We start from the raw sequence: 27803 nt of genomic DNA on the forward strand, positions 1-27803 counted from the left end.
GAGGTTGTGGTGAGCCGAGATCATGCCATTGCACTCTAGCCTGGGCAACAAGAGTGAAACTCCATCTCAAAAAAAAAAAAAAAAAAAAATGACTACAGCCATCTGTGAGGGAGTAGGCCCCTCGCCAGACATGGAATCTGCAGGCATCTTGATCTCGGACTTCCCAGCCTCCAGAATTGTAAGACATAAATTCTTGTTGTTTATAAGCCACCCGGTCTATAGTGTTTGGTTACAGCAGCCCAAATGGACTAAGACACCAAAGATCACTGATTTAACCTGGAATTACAAGCCAGGATAGAGGTCAGGTTCTAGTAGGGTGGTCCCCAGCTAGGGGACCTGAACCTAGACCCTGCCTAATGACAGGAATGTGGGCCTGCTTTTCCCACTTTTTTGCTTAGACTACAAAACCCCTCCCTTTAGGACATGTCCTTCTCTGTTCGTTTCATTGATTAATTGATTGATTGATTGAGACAGGGTCTGGCTTTGTTGCCCAGGCTGGAGTGCAGTCGTGCAATTTCGGCTCACTGCAACCTCCACCTTCCAGGCTCAAGCCATCCTCCCACCTCAGTTTCCAGAGTAGCTGGGACTACAGGCGCTCACCACTGCGCACAGCTAATTTTTGTATTTTTTGCAGAGATGGGGTTTTGCCATGTTGCCCAGGCTGCTCTAAACTCCTGAGCTCAAGTGAATCGCCCGCCTCGGCCTCCCAAAGTGCTGGGATTACAGGTGTGAGCCACTGCACCTGGCCCTCCGTTCATTTTAGAATCCCATTCTCTTCATTTGGTTTGGACTGTCTCCTTGTCTTAATGATACACTGTTACCCAGGCATATTAAAGAGGAATCTTTTTTTTTTTTAAGAGGAATCTTTTTTGTTGAATGTGAAACATTCACTTGAGCTAGCTTTAAAAAAAGGCAGTAGGATGTTCTCATTTATAAGTGGAGTTAAAGCTGGGCGCAGTGGTTCACGCCTGTAATCCCAGCACTTTGAGAGGCCGAGGCGGGTGGATCACAAGGTCAGGAGTTCAAGACAAGCCTGGTCAACATGAGGAAACCCCGTCTCTACTAAAAATACAAAAATTAGCTGGGCGTGGTGGCAGGTGCCTGTAATCCTAGCTACTCGGGAGGCTGAGGCAGGAGAATCGCTTGAACCTAGGAGGTGGAGGTTGCAGTGAGCCAAGATTGTGCCACTGCACTCCAGCCTGGGTGACAGAGCAAGACTCCGTCTTTAAAAAAAAAAATGTGGAGTTAAAGAATGTGTATAATGTGTACACAGGGACATAGAATGTGAACTGATGGACATTGGAGACTTTGAAGCGGCGAGGGGTAGGGGGGCGGTCGGGGCATGGGGCGAGGGGAGGGATGAGAAATTACTTAATGGGTACAATGTACATTATTTGGGTGATGTTACACTAGAAGCCCAGACTTCACACTAAGCAATATATCCATGTATCAAAACTGTACTTGCACCCTCTAAATTTATACCAAAAAAAAAAAAAAAGACAGGAGGGATTGATCTTAAGTCTGGAGGGGTACGCCTTGGAAGCCACAGGCAGGCGTGCACTTGGGCCTAGGTGTGCTAGAACCAGGGACTCAAAGCACCTTCAGGAGCCTCCATCTCTCCCCGCTGCTGCCCTCTGCATAACTGCCTCCTTTCTGCGAGCTCCCTGCAGCCTAGCCCTGTCTGGTTTCCCTTCCCAGGCCAAGAGGTAGAGCAGCCACCCGCTGCCACTCCTGTCAAGGACCAGCTGCTTTTGGGGCAGGGTGGGTGGTTCTAAAGATGACAGGTACTGCCGGTTCTGATTGTGGCAGAGGGAATGTTGGGTTGCAGGGAAGGGGAGAGGGGAACAGCCTGGAGATCCAGGCAGTGGTCCCCACGGAGGTGTGGACACAGAGCTGCAGGGGAAGGCCTCTCTCACCAGAACCCCTTAGTCTCCAAGATAATCAGAGGAAGCAAACTAATTGTTTTGGATCACCTATTAGATGCCAGGCACCATGCTAATCATCTTTCTTGTGATTTCCTTCCATTTTCACACATTAAAAAAAAAAAAAAAAGATGAGAAAACAGGCCCAAAAGAGTTACATTACTTGCCCAAGGTTGCAGAGCTAGAAGTAGAGAGGCTGGAATTCAGCCCATGGATCATTCCACTCTACCACACTGTCCCTGGAACCTGGGTCAGAGCCACAGTCAGTATCAGTATCACTGAAAGTGCCTGTTGTGACCTGGCCAGCCCAGTATCATCACAGGTGACTGTGGAAATGTCCCTGGTTCCAGAAAAACAGGATTTTCAAACATGGCTCATTGTATCCGCTCACTTGGATTCAGCTCAGCCCAAGATAAATATGGCCAGTATTGGTGGCTGATGAGCAGAGCCCCTTGATGGCAGAGGCAGGACCAGGTGAAGAGCCAGGCAACCTGGTCTCCTGAGATAGGTCAGCAGGTGGTGAGTCAGGGGGCTATAAACGGCCTGTGGCCCCAGCCAGCACTGCCCAGATACTCAGCTGATGAAACCCCTTGTAACCCCCTGTGTGCCCCTGCCTGGCTTGGGGAGGAGCATGTCAGCGCTCCTCGGGGAGGGGGCCCTACTTGGCAGGCCGGGCCCAGCATTGTGCACGGTCTGTTCCAGCCTGGCTGGCCAGGCCCAGGGCCTGGGTTCATGGGCTATATTGAGGGCTGAGTCACCAGCCTGCGCCTGGGTCAGGCTGAGTGTCACTGGCTGCTGGGGCCTGAGTCAGGCCCCGATTTATCCTGGAGAGCAACAGGCTCAGGTTTCTGAGGACGGTTGCGGGGGGTGACGGGAATCATCCTTTGGCACTCTGTACCCTCCTCTCCTCTGCCAACCATTCACTTGATCCCCTGGGACCCGCACACTGACCTCCCCTGGAGCGAGCTCTTGAGTCAGAGGGAAAGCAAGGGAAGCTACGCTGGGAGTTCCTTCTACCCTCCCTGGCTTCCTCCGGCCTCTCCCACCTGAACAGAGGCGCTCAGCTGGCTGGGGGACCTCAGATAATGCCTGCAAAACAGGACTGTGGACCATTAGGGTCTGTAAAGGGGCTGTCAGCTCCGAGCTACCTCACCTTAACCCTTTCTCCTCCCCAGCAGCTCAAAGAGGAATGCATCCTTTCTCAGATCTGTGTCTCAGTTTACTCACCAGGGATTCAGAGGCAGCACTGCTGAACCCTGAGCCCTTGGCACATCAGGTTGGCTGTCAGAAGTCGGCCTTTCTACATACACAGTTCCCTTGTGAGGCCCAGCTGTGTGTCCTAGGAGCGGGGCCTCTCTCCACAGCAGAGCTCAGCCTCTCAAGTGTATGGACAGCACGGGTGCCTGATGGGTGGATTTAGCCATGAGTTGAAGGTGGCTTGGGGAGAATGAGAGTTCTAGAGATAGGGAGAAGGGGTTGCCAATAGGAGAGTGGAATTCCTGAGCACCTCGTCACAGGCAGCCAACAGAACATGAGCCGCAGGGCCCAGGCTATTTATACCTCGCCTGTCACTATCAGGGTCCCCAGAGCTCCCCCCACCTCCAGCCACGCACAGCAGGTCCTTTTGCTCTTTCTGGTCCCTTCTCTACTCCTCCCCCTCCCTACCTAAGGACCAGGCAATTTCATTCATAGACCCCTGTCATCATAAGCATTGCCCCCACAGAACCCTGACACTTTTTCCTCAGCTCCGTAACAGGGGGTGCCCTCATTGGCCCTTGGGGGAAAGAGCCCCCAAAGATGCTCACTATCCCTTCTTTTACACCAGGTCTAGGGGTAGAAGAGGAATTAGATATAATGATTCATCTAAAAGGGCCCAGAACCTTCCCTGGCTTAAAGAAACTTCTCAGGCTCAGATATGGCCTCCTAGCCAGCTCAGCTAGACTTACTAGGTCTAGAAGGATGGGAAAGCTGAAGACACATGGCTTGAAAAAGGGGGAACTGGGAGATATGGCTGCACGTATGTTACAAAGTTGCAGAATGGATCCTCTCCTTATAGAAATACATTCTCTAGGCCCGGCACGGTGGCTCACACCTGTAATCCCAGCACTTTGGGAGGCTGAGGCGTGCAGATCACCTGAGGTCGGGAGTTCGAGACCAGCCTGACCAACATGGAGAAACCCCGTTTCTACTAAAAATACAAAATTAGCTGGGCGTGGTGGTGCATGCCTGTAATCCCAGCTATTTGGGAGGCTAAGGCAGAAGAATTGCTTGAACCTGGGAGACAGAGGTTGCGGTGAGCAGAGATCATGCCATTGCACTCCAGCCTGGGTAACAAGAGCAAAAATCCATCTCAAAAAAAAAAGAAAAGAAAAGAAAAAGAAATACGTTCTCTAGCTCTTTCTCCTCACCCCAGGCCAGAGTCTGTTTGGGTGCCTCGGTTTCCCTGCTGTTCTATTCCCCAGGCCTGCAGCCTTTGGCTTGCCCTGAGTGCAGCTTTGCCTGGGCATCCCAGCTGGCTCCCTTAGACTCTCCCTGACCACTCTGCCCCTGGCCCTGCCTACCCGCCTGGTCACATTTCCCCCTGGCTGCTCTGGCTGGGGCTCTCCCTGTTTCTGCCTGGCTGACCCACCCTTTCCCTGGCAGGATCTGCCCTGTGGCCCAAAAGGGCATGTTGCCCAGGGGGCTCCCTGGCACTATGGGGGAAGAGTCTCTCCTTCCCCTCTTATCATCTCAGTTGAGTCAGACTTGGGGGAGGGGGATACACAGTGTGAGTCACTGGGTACCCTTTTCCTGAGCTCAGCTTCATACCGAGGCGATGAGGCCAAACGGGCTGGTGACAGGGACACTGAGTCAGGGGCAGGGGCCCCGGTCTTACTCCTGGGCCTCTGGATTTGGGCCCTACATGAGGCTTTTCTATCTGTAAAGTCAAGCAATGGCTGGGAGGCACACACAACCCCCCGCCCCCCCGCAGGCTTCTCCTTCATTGGCCCGGGCAAGGTCCCTGCTTCCTCTCAGGCCGTCTCTGCACAAGCGCACACACTTCCCTTCCCTGTCCACAGGTGGACAATGCCCTGGGCTAGGAGCCAGCCCTCGCAGGCCCTGTCAACAGCCTGCCACCAACTAGTCTAGAAAATTCTGTGAACACCAGATCAGTGGGTTTTGCCCTAATCACTGGCCTCAGTTTCCCCATTTACCTCTTCAGCCCGTGCGGGGTGTGGAGGGAGCATATTTCATTCCTGACAGTTTGGTGTGTTGGGTGTGGATGGAGAACTGTCGGCCCTCCCCGCCACCTTCCAGCGCGGCGGCACCGGGGGCCCAGGGGTTGGCGCCCTCAACCCCGTCCCGCCGCTCGGGCGGCGCGGGGGAGGGGCGGCGGGGGCGGGGCGTCCTGTGCGGCGCGGCCCCCACCCGCGGGCCGGGCGGCATTCCTGGGAGGCCGGCGCTCTGACGTGGACCCGGGGGCCGCGGGCGCGGCGGGGGGGCGGCGGTCCGGGGGCTTCTTAAACCCCCCGCCCCGGCCCAGCCCGCACTTCCCGAGCACCGCTCCGCCCCTGGAGGGAGAGAGAGCCAGAGAGCGGCCCAGCGCCTAGGAGGCCCGCCGAGCCCCGCCGAGCCCCGCCAGCCCCGGCGCGAGAGAAGTTGGAGAGGAGAGCAGCGCAGCGCAGCGAGTCCCGTGGTCGCGCCCCAACAGCGCCCGACAGCCCCCGATAGCCCAAACCGCGGCCCTAGCCCCGGCCGCACCCCCAGCCCGCGCCAGCATGATGAACAACAGCGGCTACTCAGACGCCGGCCTCGGCCTGGGCGATGAGACAGACGAGATGCCGTCCACGGAGAAGGACCTGGCGGAGGACGCGCCGTGGAAGAAGATCCAGCAGAACACATTCACGCGCTGGTGCAATGAGCACCTCAAGTGCGTGGGCAAGCGCCTGACCGACCTGCAGCGCGACCTCAGCGACGGGCTCCGGCTCATCGCGCTGCTCGAGGTGCTCAGCCAGAAGCGCATGTACCGCAAGTTCCATCCGCGCCCCAACTTCCGCCAAATGAAGCTGGAGAACGTGTCCGTGGCCCTCGAGTTCCTCGAGCGCGAGCACATCAAGCTCGTGTCCATAGGTCAGTGCCGGGGGCGAGGGCACGGGCGCTGCGGGGATAGGGTCGTCCCATGGGGCAGGGGACACAGGTGCGGGGTGGGCGCGCGGGGAGCTGAGAGACAGGGCAGAGGGCACCCCCCTGGTATAGAGAGAAGACCCTGGCCCCGGCCCTCCCACCCATCGACAAGGGCCACGGGCACTGCCTGCACACCCCTCTGGGGACAGCGAGCACTCCCAGGGTGCCCCGGGGAGTCCAGGCCTTAGGGTTTGCGAGCCCTCCAGCTGCTGCCTCCCCATGCACATTCCCACCGCCCGCCTCGGCTCACCGTTCCCTTTCCTTCCATCGGGCAACCCTAGCCCACACTCGGGAGGACAGAACCAGTGCCTGTCACTGATTCCTGGGGGCATCTCCCCGCCCCCAACAAAACAAGTGGCTTCCCAGCTTCACAGCCCCTCCGCGGGCTGGGAGAGGGCTGAAGACAGGTCCCCAACCACTGCCCGCGTCTGCGGGCTCTGGGGCCGAGGGGAGCTGGCGCGGGAGGCCCTCTTCGTGCATGTGCTCAGCAGCTGGGTTCAGGCCCGGGGGCCAGGACAGGCAGGGCCCAGCCTCAGAAACCTAAAAAGGCACTGAGCGAGCGCGGGGAGACTTAACCCCTGACTGTCCTCCTCCTGCTTCAGCCTGCGGTGGAGGGGGCTTCCGCAAGTCCAGGCCCTGCCCCAGCCCACCCCCTACCCCGGGATTGGCTGCAGCTAACGGTCTGGGCTGCGGGGAGGGAGGGAAAGGCCTGTGGAAGGGAGGAAGTCATTGAGTGTAACCAGATTTGGAAGGTGTGTAGTGCAGGGTGGGGGCGGGGAGGTCTAGTCTTGGGAGCAGAGACGCCAAGGGTGGGCTTGGAGTGGCAGGAGGCTGTCCTGCCCTCAGAGTCCTGCAGTCATCCCTGAGGCTGGGGGCCTGGGGAAGATCCCCCCGCCCACCCCTGTGGAGAGCTCTTAAGAACCCTGCTGGGATTTGCAGGACGAGGTCCTTGGACGGTGCACCCCACGGCCCCAGGAGGGGAGTTTCATGTGGGGCCAGGTGGGCCCCACACAGGATGTTCCCTGAGATTTCTCCAGATGACTTGATGTCTGTCAGCCCCACTCTCCCTTGGGGCCATCTCTAGGCCTCCTGATATAGCAGCTGAGGTCAGCCCAGGGCCCTTTGCCCCGTCCAGTCCTCTCCCTAGCCCTTACCCCCTCCTGCCCCAATACTGCCCCCCCACCCCACCCGCCTGCCCTGTCCTGGAAATAGCCCTGCCTCCGTGACACAGCAGATGTCTCTGAGCTTTCCAGAAGGACAAGGCTGAGGGCAGGGGGTGGGGGAGGGAGCCTGGAGTGTGTAGTGAGACTGAGGGCTACGTGATGGAGGCTGAGGGGTCAGCGAGGAGTCAGTCCTGGGCCGGCATCCTCAGCAGGCTGGGTTTTGAAAGGCAGGACTGACTGTACCAGGTGGGGTCTGGGGGAAGAGCCGGAGGCTTCGGCAAGACATATAGGAAACCGCTCAGCCTTCCCCTCCCCTCCAGTCTGCGGGGGCTCTCGGCCCCTCTCCAGGCCTCGTCTTTCCTGAGCACACCTCTCCCCTCCCCCGTGGCGGTGCCTGGCTCCAGCCCCCTTGGCTCAGCGGAGGAGGGGCTGGCTCAGAGCAGAGGGGAAGAAGCAAAAGCTGGTTTGAGGGTGGGAGGGAAGCTCCCTGGTTCGCGCTGGGAGGAAGGGGAGGCAGTCCCCATTTGGGCCAAGTGGCTCACTGGCGCTGATGAGATAAGCTGTCAGCAATTCAGCTGCCGGCCCCAGGCTGAGGCTGGAGGGGAGGGGACACCGGCAGCGACCAGCTGGGGCGCCCCACCATGAGGAGGTTCAAAGGGGCTGCCCACGAGGCAGGGGCATCCTGCTTCTGCTAGCTCCCCTACTCCATTTAATGGTGGGAAGGGGCTATCCATGGGGCCACCTTCTGAGTATTGTCTCAGCACCGAAATCGAGCATCTGGGCACCTCAGGGGGCGTCAGAAAGACTCCCCACTTCTCTTTCCAGGCGGGAAGTCAGGGTCTGGAGTAGCAGCTGGGATCTAAGTCCACCTGAAGAAGGGGCACTGAGCCCAGGTTAAAGGAGCTGTGCCCTTCATATCCTCACCACCTTGTCCTGGCCCCCCATCACCCCTCGTTCCCTCCGAACAAAGAGGCCTATGAGGCAGCTCTGTCTCGCAGCTGTTCCCCAGTTGCTATTCCTTCTCCTGGAGCCAACAACCAAGGGAGGGGCTGGAGGGGGCAGCAGCTGTTCCAGCACCTCCCTAGGCCCAGCCCTCTCCTCCCCCTCCATTTGAGGCCTGGGGTGGCCTCGGGAACTAGCTGTCTGGCTCCTCCCACTCCTTTGGGGGTATCCCTAGGCAGATGGAGAAGTGGCTTGGTGAGCCCTGGTGGCGCTGAGCTCCTCTCCTCTGCCTGGCCTCCGAGAGGGAGGAGGGAGAGGGAGGTCATTGCTTCCAGAGTGGGACTTGGGGCCCCACTGCCCTTCTCCTGCCCCAAGCCTGGACCACTTGCTGTCTGGCCCAGGGCCAGTTGCTGGGGAGAAACTTCCCTCTCCAGCAAATATGAATGACCACCCTCCCCATATACACACCCCCCCAACCCCTGCAGCCTCAAGGCTTCCTGCCCAGGGGTCTGGCTCCAGTTTGCAAGAAGTACTTCTGGGCGTGTGAGCTTTGGAGGCTGTCGGGGTTGTGAGAGGCTGGGGGCACTGGGGCATCCAGACTGTGTGAAAGTGTTGGAGCCTGTGTGTTTGAGAGAAAGCACCGGGAGGCAGGGAGTGAGTGTGTCATGGAATCTGAAAGCTGCCAAACCATTGTGCTGCAGTGGAGCCAGGGGAAGGGGGTGGGCTGGGGAGCTGCTGGGGAAGGAAGGATGAATCAGTGACAGGGTGGGGGAGCCCAGGAGGCCAGAGCCCCAGCCAGAGGGACAGGGAGACTGAGGCACCCCTCCCGGGGCAGGTGGGAGTGGGGCAGGGGATGCCCTGGATTTCCCAGGCTCTCGGTCTCCTAACACTTTCCCCAAGACCTGGGGAAGGGTGGAGAGGAGAAGATGTGTAAGGGGAAGGCTCCACTCCACCCTCTCCCATCTCTCGGGCAACATCAGTAAACAAGACTGTCTTCCACCCCCTTCCAGCCTCCTGAAAGCAGTGCTTTGGGAAGCTGATAGATTTCAGAACTTCATTGCCCTTTACAAGTAAGCTGAATTCCAAAGATCTATCTACGTGCTAGGCCACCCCAGGCTTCTGGATATTTCTTTCTGATTGTTAAGGGGGATCTAGGCCCCCCCCCCAAATCTTGAGGAACCAGTTCTGGCTCAAAGGATTCCTCAAAGGAGGTGATGGGTGGAGTGTGTCAGCTCCTGAGGCTGGAGTCCCTCTGGCCCCCAGCCTTTGACAACATGACTTTCAAGACTTAACTGAGAATGTACTGGACCCCACCCACCCACCCCTGCCCCACTATCAGAACCCCTTGGTTTCTAAAGCCCTTTCTGGCATTCGGGGTAGAGTGTGAGTGGAAACTTGTCCTACCCCACTCCAATTTCAGTTCTTAAAATATTCATTCAACCAATATTTATTGAGACCTTACTATGTTTAAGACCTTCATTGTAGAAAGATAAAACCTAGTGTCTAGAGTGAAAAAAACCAGACCAAAAAAAAAAAAGAGTATATACTGTGTGATTCCATTTATATAACACTCTAGGAAATACAAAGTAATCTATCGTGACAGAGAGCAGATCAGTTGTTGCTTGGGATGGAGGGACAAGGACGGCAGGAGGGAGGGCTCACAAAGGGGTGTGTGCAAGGAAACTTTGGGGAGTGATGGATGGTACCTTCATTATTCTCCATCTGTGGTGACGGCTTCGTGATATATCCATAGTATCAAAGCTTCTCAAACTTCATTCTCTAGCGTGTGCAGTTTGCTGTATGTCAATCATAGCTCAGTAGAACTGTTAACAAAACAAAAAGGCTCTGCCCTGGGAGCCTTACAATCCCACAAGGCCAGAAAGAAACCAGGTAATTACATAGACAGGAGGCAGACTCACTTGCTGTAGCTGAGGTGAGGGTACCTTCCAGAACCACAGGAACACAGAGAAGCAGCCTTCTGACCGGAAGGGCCCCATAAAGAACTTGGCATCTGAGTGGGGCCTCGCAGGAGGGAGAGGGTCAGGTAGGCAGAGACTAGAGGCCTGACCCCAGAGCTCTGGCCCGAGGAGCTGTGCAGGTGAGGGAGGGTGCTCTGGGGCAGTGGAGGGTGGGGCGCCCCTGAGCCCGTCTGTGCCCTCCCCTCTGCAGACAGCAAGGCCATCGTGGATGGGAACCTGAAGCTGATCCTGGGCCTGATCTGGACGCTGATCCTGCACTACTCCATCTCCATGCCCATGTGGGAGGATGAAGATGATGAGGATGCCCGCAAACAGACGCCCAAGCAGCGGCTGCTTGGCTGGATCCAGAACAAGGTGCCCCAGCTGCCCATCACCAACTTCAACCGTGACTGGCAGGACGGCAAAGCTCTGGGCGCCCTGGTGGACAACTGCGCCCCCGGTGAGTGGGCCAGTGAGCACAGCATGGAGCCCTTAGCTCCCAAAGACAGAGGGGACAAGCTGGGGCTGCCAAGGCGTGTGGTTGTCAGAATGCACACCCTGGGGCCTGGGGGCCAGGATCCCCTGCAGGGTTTGTCCTCCTCCAGCTGTGGCTCTCCGCTGGCTGGTGGCAGGCCCTACCTGATGAGTGTGCCAGATTCCGCAGAGGCAGGAAGAGGTTTAAAACCCCTCATTTTACAGACAAGGACACTATGGCCCAGAGAGGGCTGGTGACTTATCCAAGATCACACAGCTTATCTGTGGCAGAACCACCTAGAGCCCAGGGCCTGGACTCCCTGCCCCATGAATTTTTTACTGTGCCACGAGGCACTATTCCTGCCGAGCTGAGAGAGAGGCAGTGTGGTGACCAGGACTTGTAGCAAGACCAGGAGTTAGCTCCAGAGAAGGCTCTTCTCTGGGAGACCCTGGGATGACTTTGAGAAGGGGTTGAGGCTCAGGATGATGTGGGATGAGGCCAGTGGGGCACTGCCTGGTGGCAGGTGACCCAGCCTTGCCCCTTCTCCGTGTAGGTCCTGGCCTGGTCAAGTGGGGGCAGCTCAGGGGCCATGAAAAAAGCTGAGGCATCACTGGCTAGAGCGTACCCCATGGACAGCTCCCTTTCTGCCCCTCATCTCCTGAAAAGATAGGTTTTCTCCAGGAGGCACAGCCCCTCGGGAGAATCCTCCTCCACCCTGGGGTCAGCCGGGGAGCAGGGGGTGGGAGGCGGGGGCACAGCCTCCTGGGAAGCATTCCCAGCTGCTGAGCCATGGCCCATAACTGGTGTGGCTGCCAGCAGTGAGCTCAGCTGTTCCAGCCAGTCATGGATTCCAGCCTTGAGCCGGCCCCCTCCCCGAAACGGTGTGCCGTCCCCCTCCTCCAGCTCTGGCCTGAACCAAGCGCCCCTTCACCTGCACCCTTCATAGGAGTGATCTGGGGCTGCCTCAGCGTCCTTCCTGTTAGGAAGGCAGGGCTCCTGAGGGCTGCAGAGGAGAAGTCATTCTCTCCTCACAGGCCCTTTAATGCCTCAGTTTCCCCAAGTGAGCAGTTAGAAGGAATAGGGAGTCTCATACCCTAAGACTGGTGTGGAAAGCGTTTGGAGTTCTAGAGCTTCGGGGCAGCTGTGAGGAGGCCTTCTAGGGGGGATGGGTCAGGGGCATATGTGGGACAGGCACTCTGACCTCCTCTGCCCACCCCTGAGAAAGCTGAATGAGGCAAGAGATAGCGAGAGGGGGTACCCTCCCAGGGTTTGGGGTTCAAGGTCTGAGCTGGGGCCTGGGCAGGCAGGAGGCCGGCCAGCAGGGCTGGTGCCAGGCTGCGTCAGCCAGGGCAGAAAGGCTTCATTGTTGGTGGTGGAGAGGGCTGTCCTGCTCCTACGTGGTGAGGGGCCTCGAAGCTGATGGGGTCAGCAGGAACCTGGCTGGTCAAGGCCTAGAGCTGGTGGGAAGGGGTGTAAAGCCACAGCCTCTGAGGGTGTTGGGTGAACAAATGCCCTGCATCCTGGCCGGCTGGCTGCCCCTCACCATCGTCTCCATCACCTCTCCAGGTCTCTGCCCCGACTGGGAGGCCTGGGACCCCAACCAGCCCGTGGAGAACGCCCGGGAGGCCATGCAGCAGGCCGACGACTGGCTTGGGGTGCCCCAGGTACATGCGCAGATGGGGCAGGGGGGAAAGGGGGCAGGGGCAGAGGTTGGGTCTGTAAGTTTACCTGGCCAGGGTTCAGGGGGAGACTGGGGCTGCTGGGAAAAGAGGGCGCCATGTGACATCACTCCTTTCCATCGCAGGTCATTGCCCCTGAGGAGATCGTGGACCCCAACGTGGATGAGCATTCTGTTATGACCTACCTGTCCCAGTTCCCCAAGGCCAAGCTCAAACCTGGCGCCCCTGTTCGATCCAAGCAGCTGAACCCCAAGAAAGCCATCGCCTATGGGCCTGGTATGTGTGAGCCTCTGGCGGCCCTCCTGGGCAGCTGGGCACATGTAGGCTCTCCCTGAGTAACCTGGGCTCTGCTCCTGCCCCGCAGGCATCGAGCCACAGGGCAACACTGTGCTGCAGCCTGCCCACTTCACCGTGCAGACGGTGGACGCGGGCGTGGGCGAGGTGCTGGTCTACATCGAGGACCCTGAAGGCCACACCGAGGAGGTATGCAGAGGCTGCTGGGGACAGAGGGATTCGCTTGGGATTGGAACCAGAGAGCGTGGGGCCAACAACAGGAATGGCCCGGAGGTGACTGCCAGAGCCACACACTGTGCTGTGCAGTCTGGGGAAGGTGTCACCATGGGGGCTGAGTGGGGCTGGGGTGCATAAGGCACTGTGGGGTCAGGAGGGGCTATGGTCATTGGAGAGGCTTCCAATCTTTTTCCTTCCTAATAGGCCAAGGTGGTTCCCAACAATGACAAGGATCGCACCTATGCTGTCTCCTATGTGCCCAAGGTCGCTGGGTTACACAAGGTATCTCCCTCTAGGCCCCCCTGCCTGCGCTGCTCTTCACATCCTTGGTTCCGGCTGCATGGACCCCTCTCTCAGCCTGTACCTCGCGCCTGCCCAGAGCCCCAGCTGCCCGCCTCTCACCCTCCTTGGCCTGGCTGTGCTCCTCTGCCCCCTCTCAGGACTGCTTTCCCCTAGAAGCTAACCTTTGACCTCTGGCCCCTAGGTGACCGTGCTCTTTGCTGGCCAGAACATTGAACACAGTCCCTTTGAGGTGAACGTGGGCATGGCCCTGGGAGATGCCAACAAGGTGTCAGCCCGTGGCCCTGGCCTGGAACCTGTGGGCAATGTGGCCAACAAACCCACCTACTTTGACATCTACACTGCGGGTAGGACGGGCCCCAGGGGGTGCAGGCGGAAAGCCCCTGACCATGTGGGGCTGTGTGGGGGTGGGGGGAGGCTGGGCAGGGATGCCAGCCAGAGGGTGGGCAGCCTCAGGGTGAGGGCACTGGGGCAGCTGTGTGTGTCCAGAGTGGGTGCTGACAGCCTCTGTTTTCGGCAGGGGCTGGCACTGGCGATGTTGCTGTGGTGATCGTGGACCCACAGGGCCGGCGGGACACAGTGGAGGTGGCCCTGGAGGACAAGGGTGACAGCACGTTCCGCTGCACATACAGACCTGCCATGGAGGGGCCACATACCGTGCATGTGGCCTTTGCGGGTGCCCCCATCACCCGCAGTCCCTTCCCTGTCCATGTGTCGGAAGGTAAGGGCCCTTCACTGCTCCCCACGGTAGCCCTTACCAAAGCCAGAGGCTTGCAAGGGGCAGGAGGAAGAGCTGGGGCGGGGCTCTGCAGAGACCCCCTCCCTGAGTCCTCCACCCCACCCCCAAGGTGGCTGGAGTTCCTAAGAGCACAGCTGGGAGGCCACAGTGAAGGATCCCAGAACACGTGCCACCCTGGGAGGGCTGATCGGAAGTGATGGGGCTGTATGGGTGGGGGCATATCTAGGGAGTACTGCCTGCATGCCAAGCCCTCAGGTGGTGACTGCCCCACTTGTTCTCTCCCTGCACTCAGTGCCCATCGTCCACCAGGCCGAGAGTGATGCCACATTAATGCTCTCCAGTGGAGGCGGGGCCAGGCATGGCCGCAGCTGACTGGCCTCACCTGTGCTGTGTGGCATGGCCTGGGCCGTGTGGAATCGCCCCCACTTCCATGGCATTCTGTGGCAGGCCCCAGGTTCCATGCCGTTGTCTGTGTTCTGTGGCAGGTCTAGTGTCTTTGCCACTTGCCTGGTGATTTCTATGATGAAATCTGGGCTCTGAGCCATTGCCTGTGTTCCGTGGTACCCCTTGGGCAGTGCCATCGCCTATGGTCATGGTAGTCCTGGAATATGTGTCGTGTCCTATTTCGTAGCACCTGTGGGTCCCATGCCATTTTCTGGATTCTGTGGCAGGCTGAGATTCCCATTCCTTTGCCTGTGTTCCATAGCAAGGCCTGGGCTCATTGCCACTGGCCACGGTCTGTGGTAGGCTGATGTCCACACGTTGCCTGTGTTGTATGGCAGGCTTCGAGTTCTATGAAGTAGCTCTTGTTCTGTGGCATTGCTGGATGTTTTGTGGCATGACTTAGATCCTAAGGTTGCTTTGGTGCCCTGAGAGGCCCAGAGGGCTCTAGATGGATGGCCTTGGGCTGGGTAAAGGGGCCTTCCCTGTCTCTCTGAGCCCACTCTCAGCCCAGGCTCTGCCATGCATTTCCCCAGTGGCACTGGCTCGGAAACTTTCTTGTAACCTGCCTGATCTGGGGCCTGTAGCCAGCTCCAGCCCAGCAGCCCCGGTTGTGCTGGGGACACAAAGGGCTCCAGAGCAGGGCTGTGGGCCACTGCCTGTGCCTGGGAGGGGTTAGAAGGACTGTGCACAGGGAGGTGGGGGCTAGTGGTCCAAGGCCCCTCAGCACCCCCAACCTCCTTTCTCTTCCTCCCCTAGCCTGTAACCCCAACGCCTGCCGCGCCTCTGGGCGAGGCCTGCAGCCCAAGGGTGTTCGCGTGAAAGAGGTGGCTGACTTCAAGGTGTTTACCAAGGGTGCCGGCAGCGGGGAGCTCAAGGTCACGGTCAAGGGGCCAAGTGAGTGCCAGAGCCCAGGGTCGTGAGGGTGGGGCTGGGGGATCATAAGGGAAGTATGGCCAGTGGTTCTGACTCCCAGAGGGCAGTGACAGCCAGCACCACAGCTCCACAGTGACCAGAGGCACCCCAGAATCTCAGGCTCATTGTCTCCTCTCTGCCTCAGTTTCTTGGTCTACAAGCCAGGAATGATTCTCTCCACCCTAAGTGCTATATGGGGTGTTATGCACAAGGATGACAAGTGTTCCCTGCCCTGAGTTGCAGCACTGCTCACTACAGCACTGCCCTCGGGCTGGGTCGGGGTCCCAATGGCTCCTTGAGGGGATTGAGGAGCTGGGACTTCAAGGATATTGATCTGCCTTCTTCCCCACCCTGCCCCCATCTCCTCAGAGGGCACAGAGGAGCCAGTGAAGGTGCGGGAGGCTGGGGACGGTGTGTTCGAGTGCGAGTACTACCCGGTGGTGCCTGGGAAGTATGTGGTGACCATCACGTGGGGCGGCTACGCCATCCCTCGCAGGTGAGTACCTTGCACCCCCCATGCTGTCCTGTCTAGGCCATCACAGGGAGGGACGAGGGGCAGTGGGCTGCGAGGGAGTTTGAGGGGAGATGGAGTTTGGGCTGCGAGGGACTTTGGGGGGCACTTCCTGGCATGGACACCAGCTCCCTCTCTGCCCAGCCCCTTTGAGGTACAGGTGAGCCCAGAGGCAGGAGTGCAAAAGGTCCGGGCCTGGGGTCCTGGTTTGGAGACTGGCCAGGTGGGCAAGTCAGCCGATTTTGTGGTGGAAGCCATTGGCACCGAGGTGGGGACACTGGGTAAGTGGCTGGGAGGCAGGAGGAGGGAGTGCTGCGGGGGAGGGCAGCAGGGGACACTGTGGGTAATGGGTGCAGTGCGCATGCTGGGGAGCACTGGGGTGAGCAGGGAGATAGGACATGAGGGCAGCTAGAGGGGAGCTGGGGGACGGAAGGGTCTTGCCTGATGCTGGACCCCCGACCCTCCCCCACCTTGCCCCAGGCTTCTCCATCGAGGGGCCCTCACAAGCCAAGATCGAATGTGACGACAAGGGGGATGGCTCCTGCGATGTGCGGTACTGGCCCACGGAGCCCGGGGAGTACGCTGTGCACGTCATCTGTGACGATGAGGACATCCGAGACTCACCCTTCATTGCCCACATCCTGCCCGCCCCACCTGACTGCTTCCCAGATAAGGTGTGGTCGCAGCTCACACACACCTGCCCCAGGGGTGGGGCAAGCTGGTTCTCCTCCCCTCCCCAACTCAGCCTTCTTCCCTCCGCACAGGTGAAGGCCTTTGGGCCTGGCCTGGAGCCTACCGGCTGCATCGTGGACAAGCCCGCTGAGTTCACCATTGATGCTCGTGCAGCTGGCAAGGGAGACCTGAAGCTCTATGCCCAGGTAGGTCATTGTCCAGTCTCTGCTGCCCTTACTACCCATGGCAGGGACCCTGGAAGGCAGGGCCAGGCCAGAGGCAGAGGCCTCCCAGCAGGAAATGACAGCATCACAGAAGATCAGGCAGGACTGATACTCATGGGCCCATCAGTACCATGGAAAATTTTAAATTTTGTGTTTTCTTAACGATGATAACCTAAAAACGTATTTTACCAAAGAGTCATTTTTGTGCTAATTTGTAATTGAAAGATTGTTTCATTGAATAAGACACTGGTTTCCCAAGTCAGTTTCTCAGACTGGTGTCCATTGACCCCTAGAGGTTAATGAACATATTCTTGAGGATCTAAGAGGGTGATTCTTCTTTGAAAGGCTCATGATTCAGTTTTAGGAACATAAATTTAGCCCACACTCTTCCTGTCCAACACATTTCAGAGTTGAGGAAACCTAGGCTGGGAGAGCAAGCCATACAGATGGCCTTGAGCCAGGCTCCCAGGGTGGGCTCTGGCCGCCACAGCACGTGGCCCTGGGCTCTGGTGGCCTCAGTGGCTGGTGTGGGGGCGGGAGTGCCAGTGTTGGGGTGGGAAAGGAGGCGCTGGGTTCACCTGCGGCCAGCAGAGGGCACTCTGCAGAGGCCACAGCTATGAACTTTGCTTGGGTGATGCCCACAGGACGCCGACGGCTGTCCCATCGACATCAAGGTGATCCCCAACGGCGACGGCACCTTCCGCTGCTCCTACGTGCCCACCAAGCCCATTAAGCACACCATCATCATCTCCTGGGGAGGCGTAAACGTGCCCAAGAGCCCCTTCCGGGTGCGTCCTCCCGGCCTGCCCCGTGCCCACCACCAGGGGTCCCTGAGGGAGGGCGGAACCCTCGCTGGAGTCCCTGTTGCCCCTGGGCTCAGGCTGGGACTGAGGCTTGGGCTGGTGCCACTGAGGCTGGGCCGGGTGCGCTGGGCAGGAGGATGAGGCTTGAGGGAGGGCACCACGCTGAGCTGCGACCCCTCCCGCAGGTGAACGTGGGCGAGGGCAGCCACCCCGAGCGGGTAAAGGTGTACGGCCCCGGAGTGGAGAAGACGGGCCTCAAGGCCAACGAGCCCACCTACTTCACGGTGGACTGCAGCGAGGCGGGGCAAGGTGCGCCCAGCCGGAAGGGGCGGGTCTGGGAGGGGGCGGGGGTGAGTCGGGGCGGGGGCTGAGCCCAACTCACAGCAGTGCCCGCTTCTCTGCAGGCGACGTGAGCATCGGCATCAAGTGCGCCCCAGGCGTGGTGGGCCCTGCAGAGGCTGACATCGACTTCGACATCATCAAGAATGACAACGACACCTTCACCGTCAAGTACACGCCACCAGGGGCGGGCCGCTACACCATCATGGTGCTGTTTGCCAACCAGGTACCCAAGCTCCTGGGTACTCACAGCGACGTGCACCTCCCAGCTCCAGAAGGCAGCTGGAGATGCTGTCACTGGGAACAGGGAGGGATGATTCCGCAGACATGGTGGAGCCCTACCTGTGTGAGGCAGGGTGCCGCAGAGGAAGCAAAGGGGGCCCTTTTGGAGGCTGCCCCTGTCCATGCTGGGTCCCCTGGGTGTGTCCTGAGCCAGCATCTAGCCGAGAGCAGGGGTGTGTTCCCCTCGAGAGCCCTGACTGAGCCTCCTCCACCTCCAGGAGATCCCCGCCAGCCCCTTCCACATCAAGGTGGACCCATCCCACGATGCCAGCAAAGTCAAGGCCGAGGGCCCTGGGCTGAATCGCACAGGTGAGTGTCTGGGCAGGGGCTGGGACTGGCTCGAGGTTGGGGTTAGGTGACTGCCAGGCCCTCACCACATCTCTGGGTGGGTCCTCAGGTGTGGAAGTCGGGAAGCCCACCCACTTCACGGTGCTGACCAAGGGAGCCGGCAAGGCCAAGCTGGATGTGCAGTTTGCAGGGACAGCCAAGGGCGAGGTTGTGCGGGACTTTGAGATCATAGACAACCATGACTACTCCTACACTGTCAAGTACACCGCTGTCCAGCAGGTGCGCTCTGCCCCTCCCATGCTACCGCCCGGCTGGCCCGCCAGAGCCCTGGGTCTCCCTCCTCCAGTCCCATGGGACCAGTTCTGGATCCTCCACGCCTTTCCTGCCTCCTGCCCTCACTCTCATGGTGGATCTGAGCTTCAGAGCCCATATTCACCACCAGGATGTTGTAGGACCTTGCCTTATACCCAGTTCTGACCTACCATTGTACCCAACAGGGCAACATGGCAGTGACAGTGACCTACGGCGGGGACCCTGTCCCCAAGAGCCCCTTTGTGGTGAATGTGGCACCCCCGCTGGACCTCAGCAAAATCAAAGTTCAGGGCCTTAATAGCAGTAAGTGGGGCAAGAGCCACCCTGGGAGTGAGGGGTGTTCGGGTAGGGTGGACCGGAGTCTCCTCATGGTGTCACTTGCCCTCCACGCAGAGGTGGCTGTGGGACAGGAACAAGCATTCTCTGTGAACACACGAGGGGCTGGCGGTCAGGGCCAACTGGATGTGCGGATGACTTCGCCCTCTCGCCGGCCCATCCCCTGCAAGCTGGAGCCAGGCGGTGGAGCGGAAGCCCAGGCTGTGCGCTACATGCCCCCGGAGGAGGGGCCCTACAAGGTGGATATCACCTACGATGGTCACCCGGTGCCTGGCAGCCCCTTTGCTGTGGAGGGTGTCCTGCCCCCTGATCCCTCCAAGGTGAGGAGATAGGAGCTGGTTGGGGCTGGGAGTTGGGGACTTGTTGGGAAGATAGATGAGTCATAGGGGGCAGAGGCCAGAGGGACTTATGTGCCTGGAGTGGGCACAGCCAAGGGTGTGGGGCTGAGGCCAGCCCCACCCCACCACCTGCCTTGGAGACAACTTAGCTATTAAGAGCCTGGCCTTGGAGTCACACCTGGGCTTGAATCCCAGGTCCACTAACTGGGGCAAATTGCTTCATCTCGCTGCCTCAATGTCATCACCTGGGATTGTTATAAGCACTCAGTCCACAGTAGCAGCCACAGTTGGAGGTGATGAGTTGGGTGGGGGCCATGAAGGCTGGGATGAGGAGGCCAGGTGCAGGGAACCCACACACCTGCCTCTTCCCCTAGGTCTGTGCTTATGGCCCCGGTCTCAAGGGTGGACTGGTAGGCACCCCCGCGCCATTCTCCATCGACACCAAGGGGGCTGGCACAGGTGGCCTGGGGCTGACCGTGGAGGGCCCCTGCGAGGCCAAGATCGAGTGCCAGGACAATGGTGATGGCTCATGTGCTGTCAGCTACCTGCCCACGGAGCCTGGCGAGTACACCATCAACATCCTGTTTGCTGAAGCCCACATCCCTGGCTCGCCCTTCAAAGCCACCATTCGGCCTGTGTTTGACCCGAGCAAGGTGCGGGCCAGTGGACCGGGCCTGGAGCGCGGCAAGGTCGGTGAGGCAGCCACCTTCACTGTGGACTGCTCAGAGGCAGGCGAGGCGGAGCTGACCATTGAGATCCTGTCGGACGCCGGGGTCAAGGCCGAGGTGCTGATCCACAACAACGCGGATGGCACCTACCACATCACCTACAGCCCCGCCTTCCCTGGCACCTACACCATTACCATCAAGTATGGCGGGCATCCCGTGCCCAAATTCCCCACCCGTGTCCATGTGCAGCCTGCGGTCGATACCAGTGGCGTCAAGGTCTCAGGGCCTGGTGTTGAGCCACACGGTGAGTGGACAGGAGGAGCCAAGAAAGGTCAAGTGGCAGGTGCAGGAGCTGGGTAGTCCGTGGGAGGGAGGGAAGAAGAGCTGAGAGCTGGAGGAGCAACCTGGGGTGAAGGGAGGGCTCTCGGAGCAGCCCCAGAGTCCTTACTGGCCCAGAAACCCCAGAGAAGGAGTGGAGGGGAAGACCAGGGGTGGAGATTAGCCTCTGCTCTTGTGGCAAAACTGCACCTGCCTCTGGGCGTTTTTCTGGAGAGATCTCTTCTTTCATGTGCTTAAGGGGTACCCTGATCCAAAAAGCTAAAACTCTGCTCTGGAGAGGGGCACGGGGAAAGCTTTGGGGTAGAGGATGACAAGAGTCAGAAGACAGTAAGTGGGAATGGGCCATCTGCCAGGGGCCAGACCCTGGCTAGGCATGGGGCACGGCAGAGGGATGCAAGACCCAGGCCCACAGCCTGGTGGGTGACTCAAGTGAACAGAGAATGTCACTACATGGAGAAGGGAGTGAAGGCAGAGGCTGGAGCTCACAGAGGTGCAGGGGAGGGTGGGGGCCCAGGCTCCGATTAGAGGAGCAGCCTGGGAGTTGGGGAGTGGGAGAGGAGGGGGAGAGGAGGGTGAGAGGAGGGGAAGAGGAGGGGAAGAGGAGAGGGAGAGGAGAGGGAAAGGAGGGGGAGAGGAGAGGGAGCATCTGTGTGAAGGCTGCCCCCACCCCTGCTGAACACGCCACCCCTGGGCTCCAGGTGTCCTGCGGGAGGTGACCACTGAGTTCACTGTGGATGCAAGATCCCTAACAGCCACAGGCGGCAACCACGTGACGGCTCGTGTGCTCAACCCCTCGGGGGCCAAGACAGATACCTATGTGACAGACAATGGGGATGGCACCTACCGAGTGCAGTATACCGCCTACGAGGAGGGTGAGGGCCGGTGGGCCAGGCTAGTGGGCAGGGCTGGGCGAGTGGGCAGGGCCGGGATCTGATGATATTGCTCTCGGGGCAGGAGGGGTGGTGGGGGCGCACACTCCCTGATTGATGCCCGTGGCTGGCTTCCAGGCGTGCATTTGGTGGAGGTCCTGTATGATGAGGTCGCTGTGCCCAAGAGCCCCTTCCGAGTGGGCGTGACCGAGGGCTGTGATCCCACCCGCGTCCGAGCCTTCGGGCCAGGCCTGGAGGGTGGCTTGGTCAACAAGGCCAACCGCTTCACTGTGGAGACCAGGTATCCTCCCCCTTTGCTAGCCTAAATCTGTGACCACCCTTTCCCAGCCCCTGGCCCTCCTCGCTCATCCCTCTGCCTGGGCCTCAGCCCCACCCCATCCTCTCTCAGGGATGAGGCAGGAGCAGACCCCCTCCAGGACCCCAGATTGGCCCCTGTAGCTCGTTTCTCCTCAGCTGGGTCCCCAGCGGCCTGCCCTCTTTCCTCCCTGTCCCCCCATTCAGCTACTCCCTCATCCTCACTCACTGGTCTTATGAAGCTGATGGGGGGATGTTATCTCTCAGGGGAGCGGGCACCGGGGGCCTTGGCCTAGCCATCGAGGGTCCCTCGGAAGCCAAGATGTCCTGCAAGGACAACAAGGATGGTAGCTGCACCGTGGAGTACATCCCCTTCACTCCTGGAGACTATGACGTCAACATCACCTTCGGGGGGCGGCCCATCCCAGGTGTGCAGAGAGAGTGGTCGGGGTCTCAGGGAAGACAAGGGAGGGTGCAGGATGCTCGCCCCACAAGGGGAAAACTGGAAGGAAGTTGGGTAAGAATGTTCATAGAGAGGACAGCCTAGAGTGGATTGGGGCCGGAGCCCGGCCAGAGGGAGGACGTGGAGGAGGCAGGCAATGAGGGTTGATGTGACAGCCCCCCTGGTCAATCACAGGAACACACTCTGGCCTCCTAGCCCCTTGCCTGGAGCTCAAGACCTTGGCTGTGCAGGTCCACCACTCACTGTGTGTCCAGAAACTCAGACACAGCCCACTCCTCTTGGCGGCTCAGGCCAGCCTTGGGCCTTCTTGCACGCATCGTCTGCAGAACTCCCCTGCCCTCTGCAGGCCCAGCTGCCCGGGCAGGTCATGTCTTCAAATATTGTATGACTTGGGACTGCTGAAATTAGAAATTTTTTCCCTTATCTAATTTCCCATCTTTTTATTATTTCAGCCACAGTGTCAGAAATACATTTCATTTTTGAAAACATTTTATTTTCACATTTTATTAATTTAGGAAGGCCTTCTCTTCCAGGCCTGGGACCCACATGAGTGAGGTTTGCCCAGCCTCAGTCTGCAGTCAAGTTCATTTATTCTTGTGTGTGTTTTCTTGGCAAGTTCCTAGCCATTTTCCCATGTTGGTCTGGCTTCCCTGTGGGCATTTCAAAGGCAGGGAAGGCCTCCTCCTCCGAGGCTCCTCAGCATCAAGGGGACCCATCAGGGCTGGTGGTCAGGGTCTAATGTCCTTCTCCTCACAGGGAGCCCATTCCGCGTGCCAGTGAAGGATGTGGTGGACCCTGGGAAGGTGAAGTGCTCAGGGCCAGGGCTGGGGGCTGGTGTCAGGGCCCGGGTTCCTCAGACCTTCACAGTGGACTGCAGTCAAGCTGGCCGGGCGCCCCTGCAGGTGGCTGTGCTGGGCCCCACAGGTATAGAATGGCCGGGGCAGGGAGGAGGGAGGTGGGGCGGGACGCCCGGAGGCTCTGCTGACCCTGTGCCCCTTGCCCAGGTGTGGCCGAGCCTGTGGAGGTGCGGGACAATGGAGATGGCACCCACACTGTCCACTACACCCCAGCCACTGACGGGCCCTACACGGTAGCCGTCAAGTATGCTGACCAGGAGGTGCCACGCAGGTGAGGACCAGCCCTGGGCTCCTGTGCTGTGGCTGAGCTCTGGGGTGCTCCTGCTGGGGTGGCACTCAGGATCACTGCTGGAGTCCCCTGGAGAGCCTCTCCCGGCTCTCAGCCTCATCCAGTCTCGCCACCCCATCCCGCTCTTCCCCGGGGCTCTCTGCTGTGAGGCTTTCCTGCCCCAGGAGTTTTTACGGCAAACCTAGCGCCTTAGGAAGAGTGCAGGAGGCCTGGGCCAGGGCCTCCTCCTGGACCCTCCCACAGCACCTTCCTGGGGAATGGAGACGTACCCTGGCTCTGTCGAGGGAGTCCCAGAGTGCCCCCACCCCCAGACACGGAATGTCATCGGCTTCTGGGAACTGGTCCCTCCTCCCTGCCCCACAGTCCTCCCTCCTGCCCATGTCTATGGGGAGGACTCTGGCTCAAGATGAGATCACCCCCCACCGCCCCGTCCATGCCCCCCGGCCAACTGTTTATCCCTTCTGCTCCTCAAGCCCCTTCAAGATCAAGGTCCTCCCAGCTCATGATGCCAGCAAGGTGCGGGCCAGCGGCCCAGGCCTCAACGCCTCTGGCATCCCTGCCAGCCTGCCTGTGGAGTTCACCATCGACGCACGGGACGCGGGCGAGGGGTTGCTCACTGTCCAGATCTTGGTGAGTCTCTGCGCATCCCACCCCCCAGGTCATGCTCCAGGCACAGGCGGGCCTTGACCTCTGCTTCTCCCTCAGGACCCCGAGGGTAAGCCCAAGAAGGCCAACATCCGGGACAATGGGGATGGCACGTACACCGTGTCCTACCTGCCGGACATGAGCGGCCGGTACACCATCACCATCAAGTATGGCGGTGACGAGATCCCCTACTCGCCCTTCCGCATCCATGCTCTGCCCACTGGGGATGCCAGCAAGTGCCTCGTCACAGGTGGGTGCCCACCCGCTGCCCGTGCCCTGCTCACCACCCAGCCCCTCAAAGCCTCTCCAGAACCCTGGCCTGGTCCCCAGGGGTCTGCTGGTCAGAGAGCACACATGCCCTAGCCCTGGCCCCTCCCTCCCTCACCCCCGCCCAATGCCCCAGCCCGCGTTGAGCACCACCTGGCCTCACACTCTTCTCTCTTTCCAGTGTCCATTGGAGGCCATGGCCTGGGTGAGTGCCCTTTCTCTCCTCTTCTTGCTGTGGGCCAGGGTGGTTGGCAGTAGGGTGTGGGCAGCGGGAACAGAGAGGGCTGGCTCCAGCCCACCAGCTCCCTGAGCAGGATCTCCCGCATGGCAGGTGCCTGCCTGGGCCCCCGGATCCAGATTGGGCAGGAGACGGTGATCACGGTGGATGCCAAGGCAGCCGGTGAGGGGAAGGTGACATGCACGGTGTCCACGCCGGATGGGGCAGAGCTCGATGTGGATGTGGTTGAGAACCATGACGGTACCTTTGACATCTACTACACAGCGCCCGAGCCGGGCAAGTACGTCATCACCATCCGCTTCGGGGGCGAGCACATCCCCAACAGCCCCTTCCACGTGCTGGTAAGTTCTGTAGCCACAGCAAGACTAGATGGCTGGGGAGGGGGGCCTGGCCCTTTTAGCAGCAGCAGGGATCCCAGATAACTGTCCCCAAGGAATCCCACTTCTCTGAGGGCTCCTGGGGCCAGAGTGCTCCAGGATGGAGCCTTAACTTTCCCCACAGCCCCCCCGAAGTGGGAGGAGAGCATGGCCCTGCCCCCTGCCCAGTGCTGTCAGCTCTCTCTGGAGGAACCCGCTGTGCTCTCCACCATCCCCAGCTCCATCTCCCCAGAGGCTGCCCTGCAGGAGGATGAACACCCAAGTTACCACCCAGCATTTCAGGTTCCTGGGCCATTCTCTGAGTCAGCCCCTAGGCCTGTGAGGCTGCCACACCCTGTGCCCCCGTGCCTTGCCTCCCCAGGCGTGTGACCCCCTGCCGCACGAGGAGGAGCCCTCTGAAGTGCCACAGCTGCGCCAGCCCTACGCTCCTCCCCGGCCCGGCGCCCGCCCCACACACTGGGTACTGCGCCTCCCACCAGGCGATGTCCTCCTCCTCCTCCCCTTCCTTCATTTCTTCTCTCTACTCCTCTGCAGCCAGGGCGGGGACATGGTCTGGGGGCCTCTCGGGGAGCAGGCAAGAGTTAGGCTGGGCAGATGGAACCCCACTTGGGCACAGCACTCCTTCTCTTGCAGCTGACACACCTCTCCTGCCACGCTGGTTTCACGATTAACTACCTTGTTCTTTCCTCACTCTCCAGCTTCAGTCATAGCATGGGCCAAACTCCTGGGCCTTCCCCAGTCACTGACTGTTCCCTCTCACCTGCTGCAGGCCACAGAGGAGCCAGTGGTGCCTGTGGAGCCAATGGAGTCCATGCTGAGGCCCTTCAACCTGGTCATCCCCTTCGCGGTGCAGAAAGGGGAGCTCACAGGTACTGCCCTGTGGCCCCCAGGCATGAGGGCTGAGGGGAGAAACCCTCTTCCAGGCCCAGTCCTGTGTCTTAATGATGAAAACCAAGGCCCAGAGAGAGGAAGTGAGCTCTACCCAGGGTCACACAGCAAGTTGGGCAGAGCCAGAACTCAGGTGCAAGCCATCTGTCCCCAGTTCAGGGCTCAGGCCACTGCCACAGGCTGTCTCTTGATGCCTGGCCTCTCGGGTGGCAGCAGAAGCCCTCAGGACCAGGCCTGGGACAGCAGGGAGGTTGCAGTGGGGGAAACCAGGGTCTCCACGTAACTGTGTCTGCCCTGCAGGAGAGGTGCGGATGCCCTCGGGGAAGACGGCACGGCCCAACATCACCGACAACAAGGACGGCACCATCACGGTGAGGTATGCACCCACCGAGAAAGGCCTGCACCAGATGGGGATCAAGTATGACGGCAACCACATCCCTGGTGAGTTGGGGGCTGGGCTGGGCTGGGGCTTGGGTGAGAGGAGCAGGCCGCAGCTTCAGTCCTGCCTTCCTTCTTTCAACAAATATTTATTGAGCACCCGCTGTGTGCAGACACCAGGCGAGGCCCCAGGGAGGCTTATACCCTGGTGGGAAGCAGACCTCCACCAGCCAGGTCCCTACGGCACAGACGGAGGGGGTTGGCAGGGAGGCTGCTGGAAGGTGCTGGGGCCAAGGTGGGCTCAGATAATCCCTGATGCTGACCCAGCCCCCTTTTTCTCTGTATCCCCAGGGAGCCCCTTACAGTTCTATGTAGATGCCATCAACAGCCGCCATGTCAGTGCCTATGGGCCAGGCCTGAGCCATGGCATGGTCAACAAGCCAGCCACCTTCACTATTGTCACCAAAGATGCTGGAGAAGGTGAGGGAGCTGCAGGTCGCAGGCTGGGGTGGAGACTCGCCAGGGGCAGGGGTGAGGGCAGGACCTCTGATCTTGGCCACACCTCCACCTACAGGGGGTCTGTCACTGGCCGTGGAGGGCCCATCCAAGGCAGAGATCACCTGTAAGGACAACAAGGATGGCACCTGCACCGTGTCCTATCTGCCGACCGCGCCTGGAGACTACAGCATCATCGTGCGCTTCGATGACAAGCACATCCCGGGGAGCCCCTTCACAGCCAAGATCACAGGTGAGGCGGGTGTATGGGCATGTGCAGCCCATGAGACACACACACCGCATACAGTGCACTCATGTGCAAACCCAGCCCGTTCAAGTCACTCGTGACAGGGCAGAGGCCCTTCGAGGTGTGAGGGGTCATATTTTGATAAATGTAAAAACACTCTGTTCTCCACAGCAGCTAAGAAGCAGTCAGCCACCCCTTGTGCCTGAAAACACATTGCCTCATTTAGTCTTTGAAGTCATTTGTTTTGTTTTTGTTTTTGAGACGGAGTCTTGCTCTGTCACCCAGGCTGGAGTACAGTGGCACGATCTCGGCTCACTGCAACCTCCGCCTCCCGGGTTCACGCCATTCTTCTGCCTCAGCCTCCCAAGTAGCTGGGACTCCAGGCGCCTGCCACCATGCCCGGCTATTTTTTGTATTTTTAGTAGAGACAGGGTTTCACCGTGTTAGCCAGGATGGTCTCGATCTCCTGACCTTGTGATCCACCTGCCTCGGCCTCCCAAAGTGCTGGGATTACAGATGTGAGCCACCACGCCCAGCATGAAGTCACTCTTAAGAAGTTAGGGCACGGATAATCCTTTTGATAGATAAGGAACCCCTGTCCCAGAGAGGCCAAGCAACATGATTACAGCCACACAGCGAGGAAGGGGTCTGGGCGGTCCAGTCTAGTGTTTTGTTATCACAACATCATGTGACTCAGGGTTAAAATGCAGGAGGTTTTCTTTAGGGATTTAGCCCACAAGGACTGAGGCAGCCACAGTGGAATTGGGGTACAGGCCCCTCTGAGTCTCTGCCAGCTCACATGTGAATGCAGACTGCACTTTCCAGGCCTTGGGCCTCCGTGCACCTGGGAGTGGCCCCCCATGTCTGTTGAGTCCAGCAGGGGCTGCTCAGGAGGGTTCCTGAGCCCTGTGACGGCAGGGCCTGCCTGGAGTCACAGCAGCCTGATGCCCCAACTCCCCCACCAGGTGATGACTCCATGAGGACCTCACAGCTGAATGTGGGCACCTCCACGGACGTGTCACTGAAGATCACCGAGAGTGATCTGAGCCAGCTGACTGCCAGCATCCGTGCCCCCTCGGGCAACGAGGAGCCCTGCCTGCTGAAGCGCCTGCCCAACCGGCACATTGGTGAGCGTGGGGCCTCACGGGGACCTCA

At 59.5% G+C, this 27803-nt stretch overlaps 1 protein-coding gene across 5 annotated transcripts in view; it reads left to right on the forward strand.

Annotated features, from left to right (window-relative positions):
* The first annotated feature begins 5365 nt into the window (after positions 1-5365).
* Positions 5366-27803, forward strand: part of FLNC (filamin C) — a 28931-nt gene continuing 6493 nt past the window's right edge. Inside the window, exons 1-36 of one of the 5 annotated variants that reach the window (XM_063606381.1) lie at positions 5366-6032; positions 10361-10609; positions 12191-12288; positions 12429-12579; positions 12668-12786; positions 13018-13095; positions 13298-13460; positions 13634-13834; positions 15053-15190; positions 15578-15704; positions 15864-16000; positions 16200-16393; positions 16484-16597; positions 17260-17403; positions 17604-17727; positions 17823-17983; positions 18258-18348; positions 18437-18606; positions 18825-18942; positions 19033-19295; positions 19688-20285; positions 21019-21192; positions 21328-21490; positions 21772-21932; positions 22724-22891; positions 22972-23095; positions 23587-23743; positions 23819-24008; positions 24207-24230; positions 24357-24604; positions 25002-25100; positions 25410-25509; positions 25829-25969; positions 26258-26386; positions 26481-26654; positions 27614-27775. In XM_063606381.1, coding sequence (XP_063462451.1) covers positions 5681-6032; positions 10361-10609; positions 12191-12288; positions 12429-12579; positions 12668-12786; positions 13018-13095; positions 13298-13460; positions 13634-13834; positions 15053-15190; positions 15578-15704; positions 15864-16000; positions 16200-16393; positions 16484-16597; positions 17260-17403; positions 17604-17727; positions 17823-17983; positions 18258-18348; positions 18437-18606; positions 18825-18942; positions 19033-19295; positions 19688-20285; positions 21019-21192; positions 21328-21490; positions 21772-21932; positions 22724-22891; positions 22972-23095; positions 23587-23743; positions 23819-24008; positions 24207-24230; positions 24357-24604; positions 25002-25100; positions 25410-25509; positions 25829-25969; positions 26258-26386; positions 26481-26654; positions 27614-27775 — 6004 coding nt within the window. In that variant the 5' untranslated portion in view covers positions 5366-5680. Of the gene's footprint in view, positions 6033-10360; positions 10610-12025; positions 12085-12190; positions 12289-12428; positions 12580-12667; positions 12787-13017; positions 13096-13297; positions 13461-13633; positions 13835-15052; positions 15191-15577; positions 15705-15863; positions 16001-16199; positions 16394-16483; positions 16598-17259; positions 17404-17603; positions 17728-17822; positions 17984-18257; positions 18349-18436; positions 18607-18824; positions 18943-19032; positions 19296-19687; positions 20286-21018; positions 21193-21327; positions 21491-21771; positions 21933-22723; positions 22892-22971; positions 23096-23586; positions 23744-23818; positions 24009-24206; positions 24231-24356; positions 24605-25001; positions 25101-25409; positions 25510-25828; positions 25970-26257; positions 26387-26480; positions 26655-27613; positions 27776-27803 lie in introns of those variants that run through there. The other 4 variants (XM_003813502.5, XM_063606382.1, XM_003813503.5 and 1 more) reach the window with 4 other exon arrangements.

Source organism: Pan paniscus, chromosome 6, assembly GCF_029289425.2.
Source record: "Pan paniscus chromosome 6, NHGRI_mPanPan1-v2.0_pri, whole genome shotgun sequence".
NCBI lineage: Eukaryota > Metazoa > Chordata > Mammalia > Primates > Hominidae > Pan > Pan paniscus.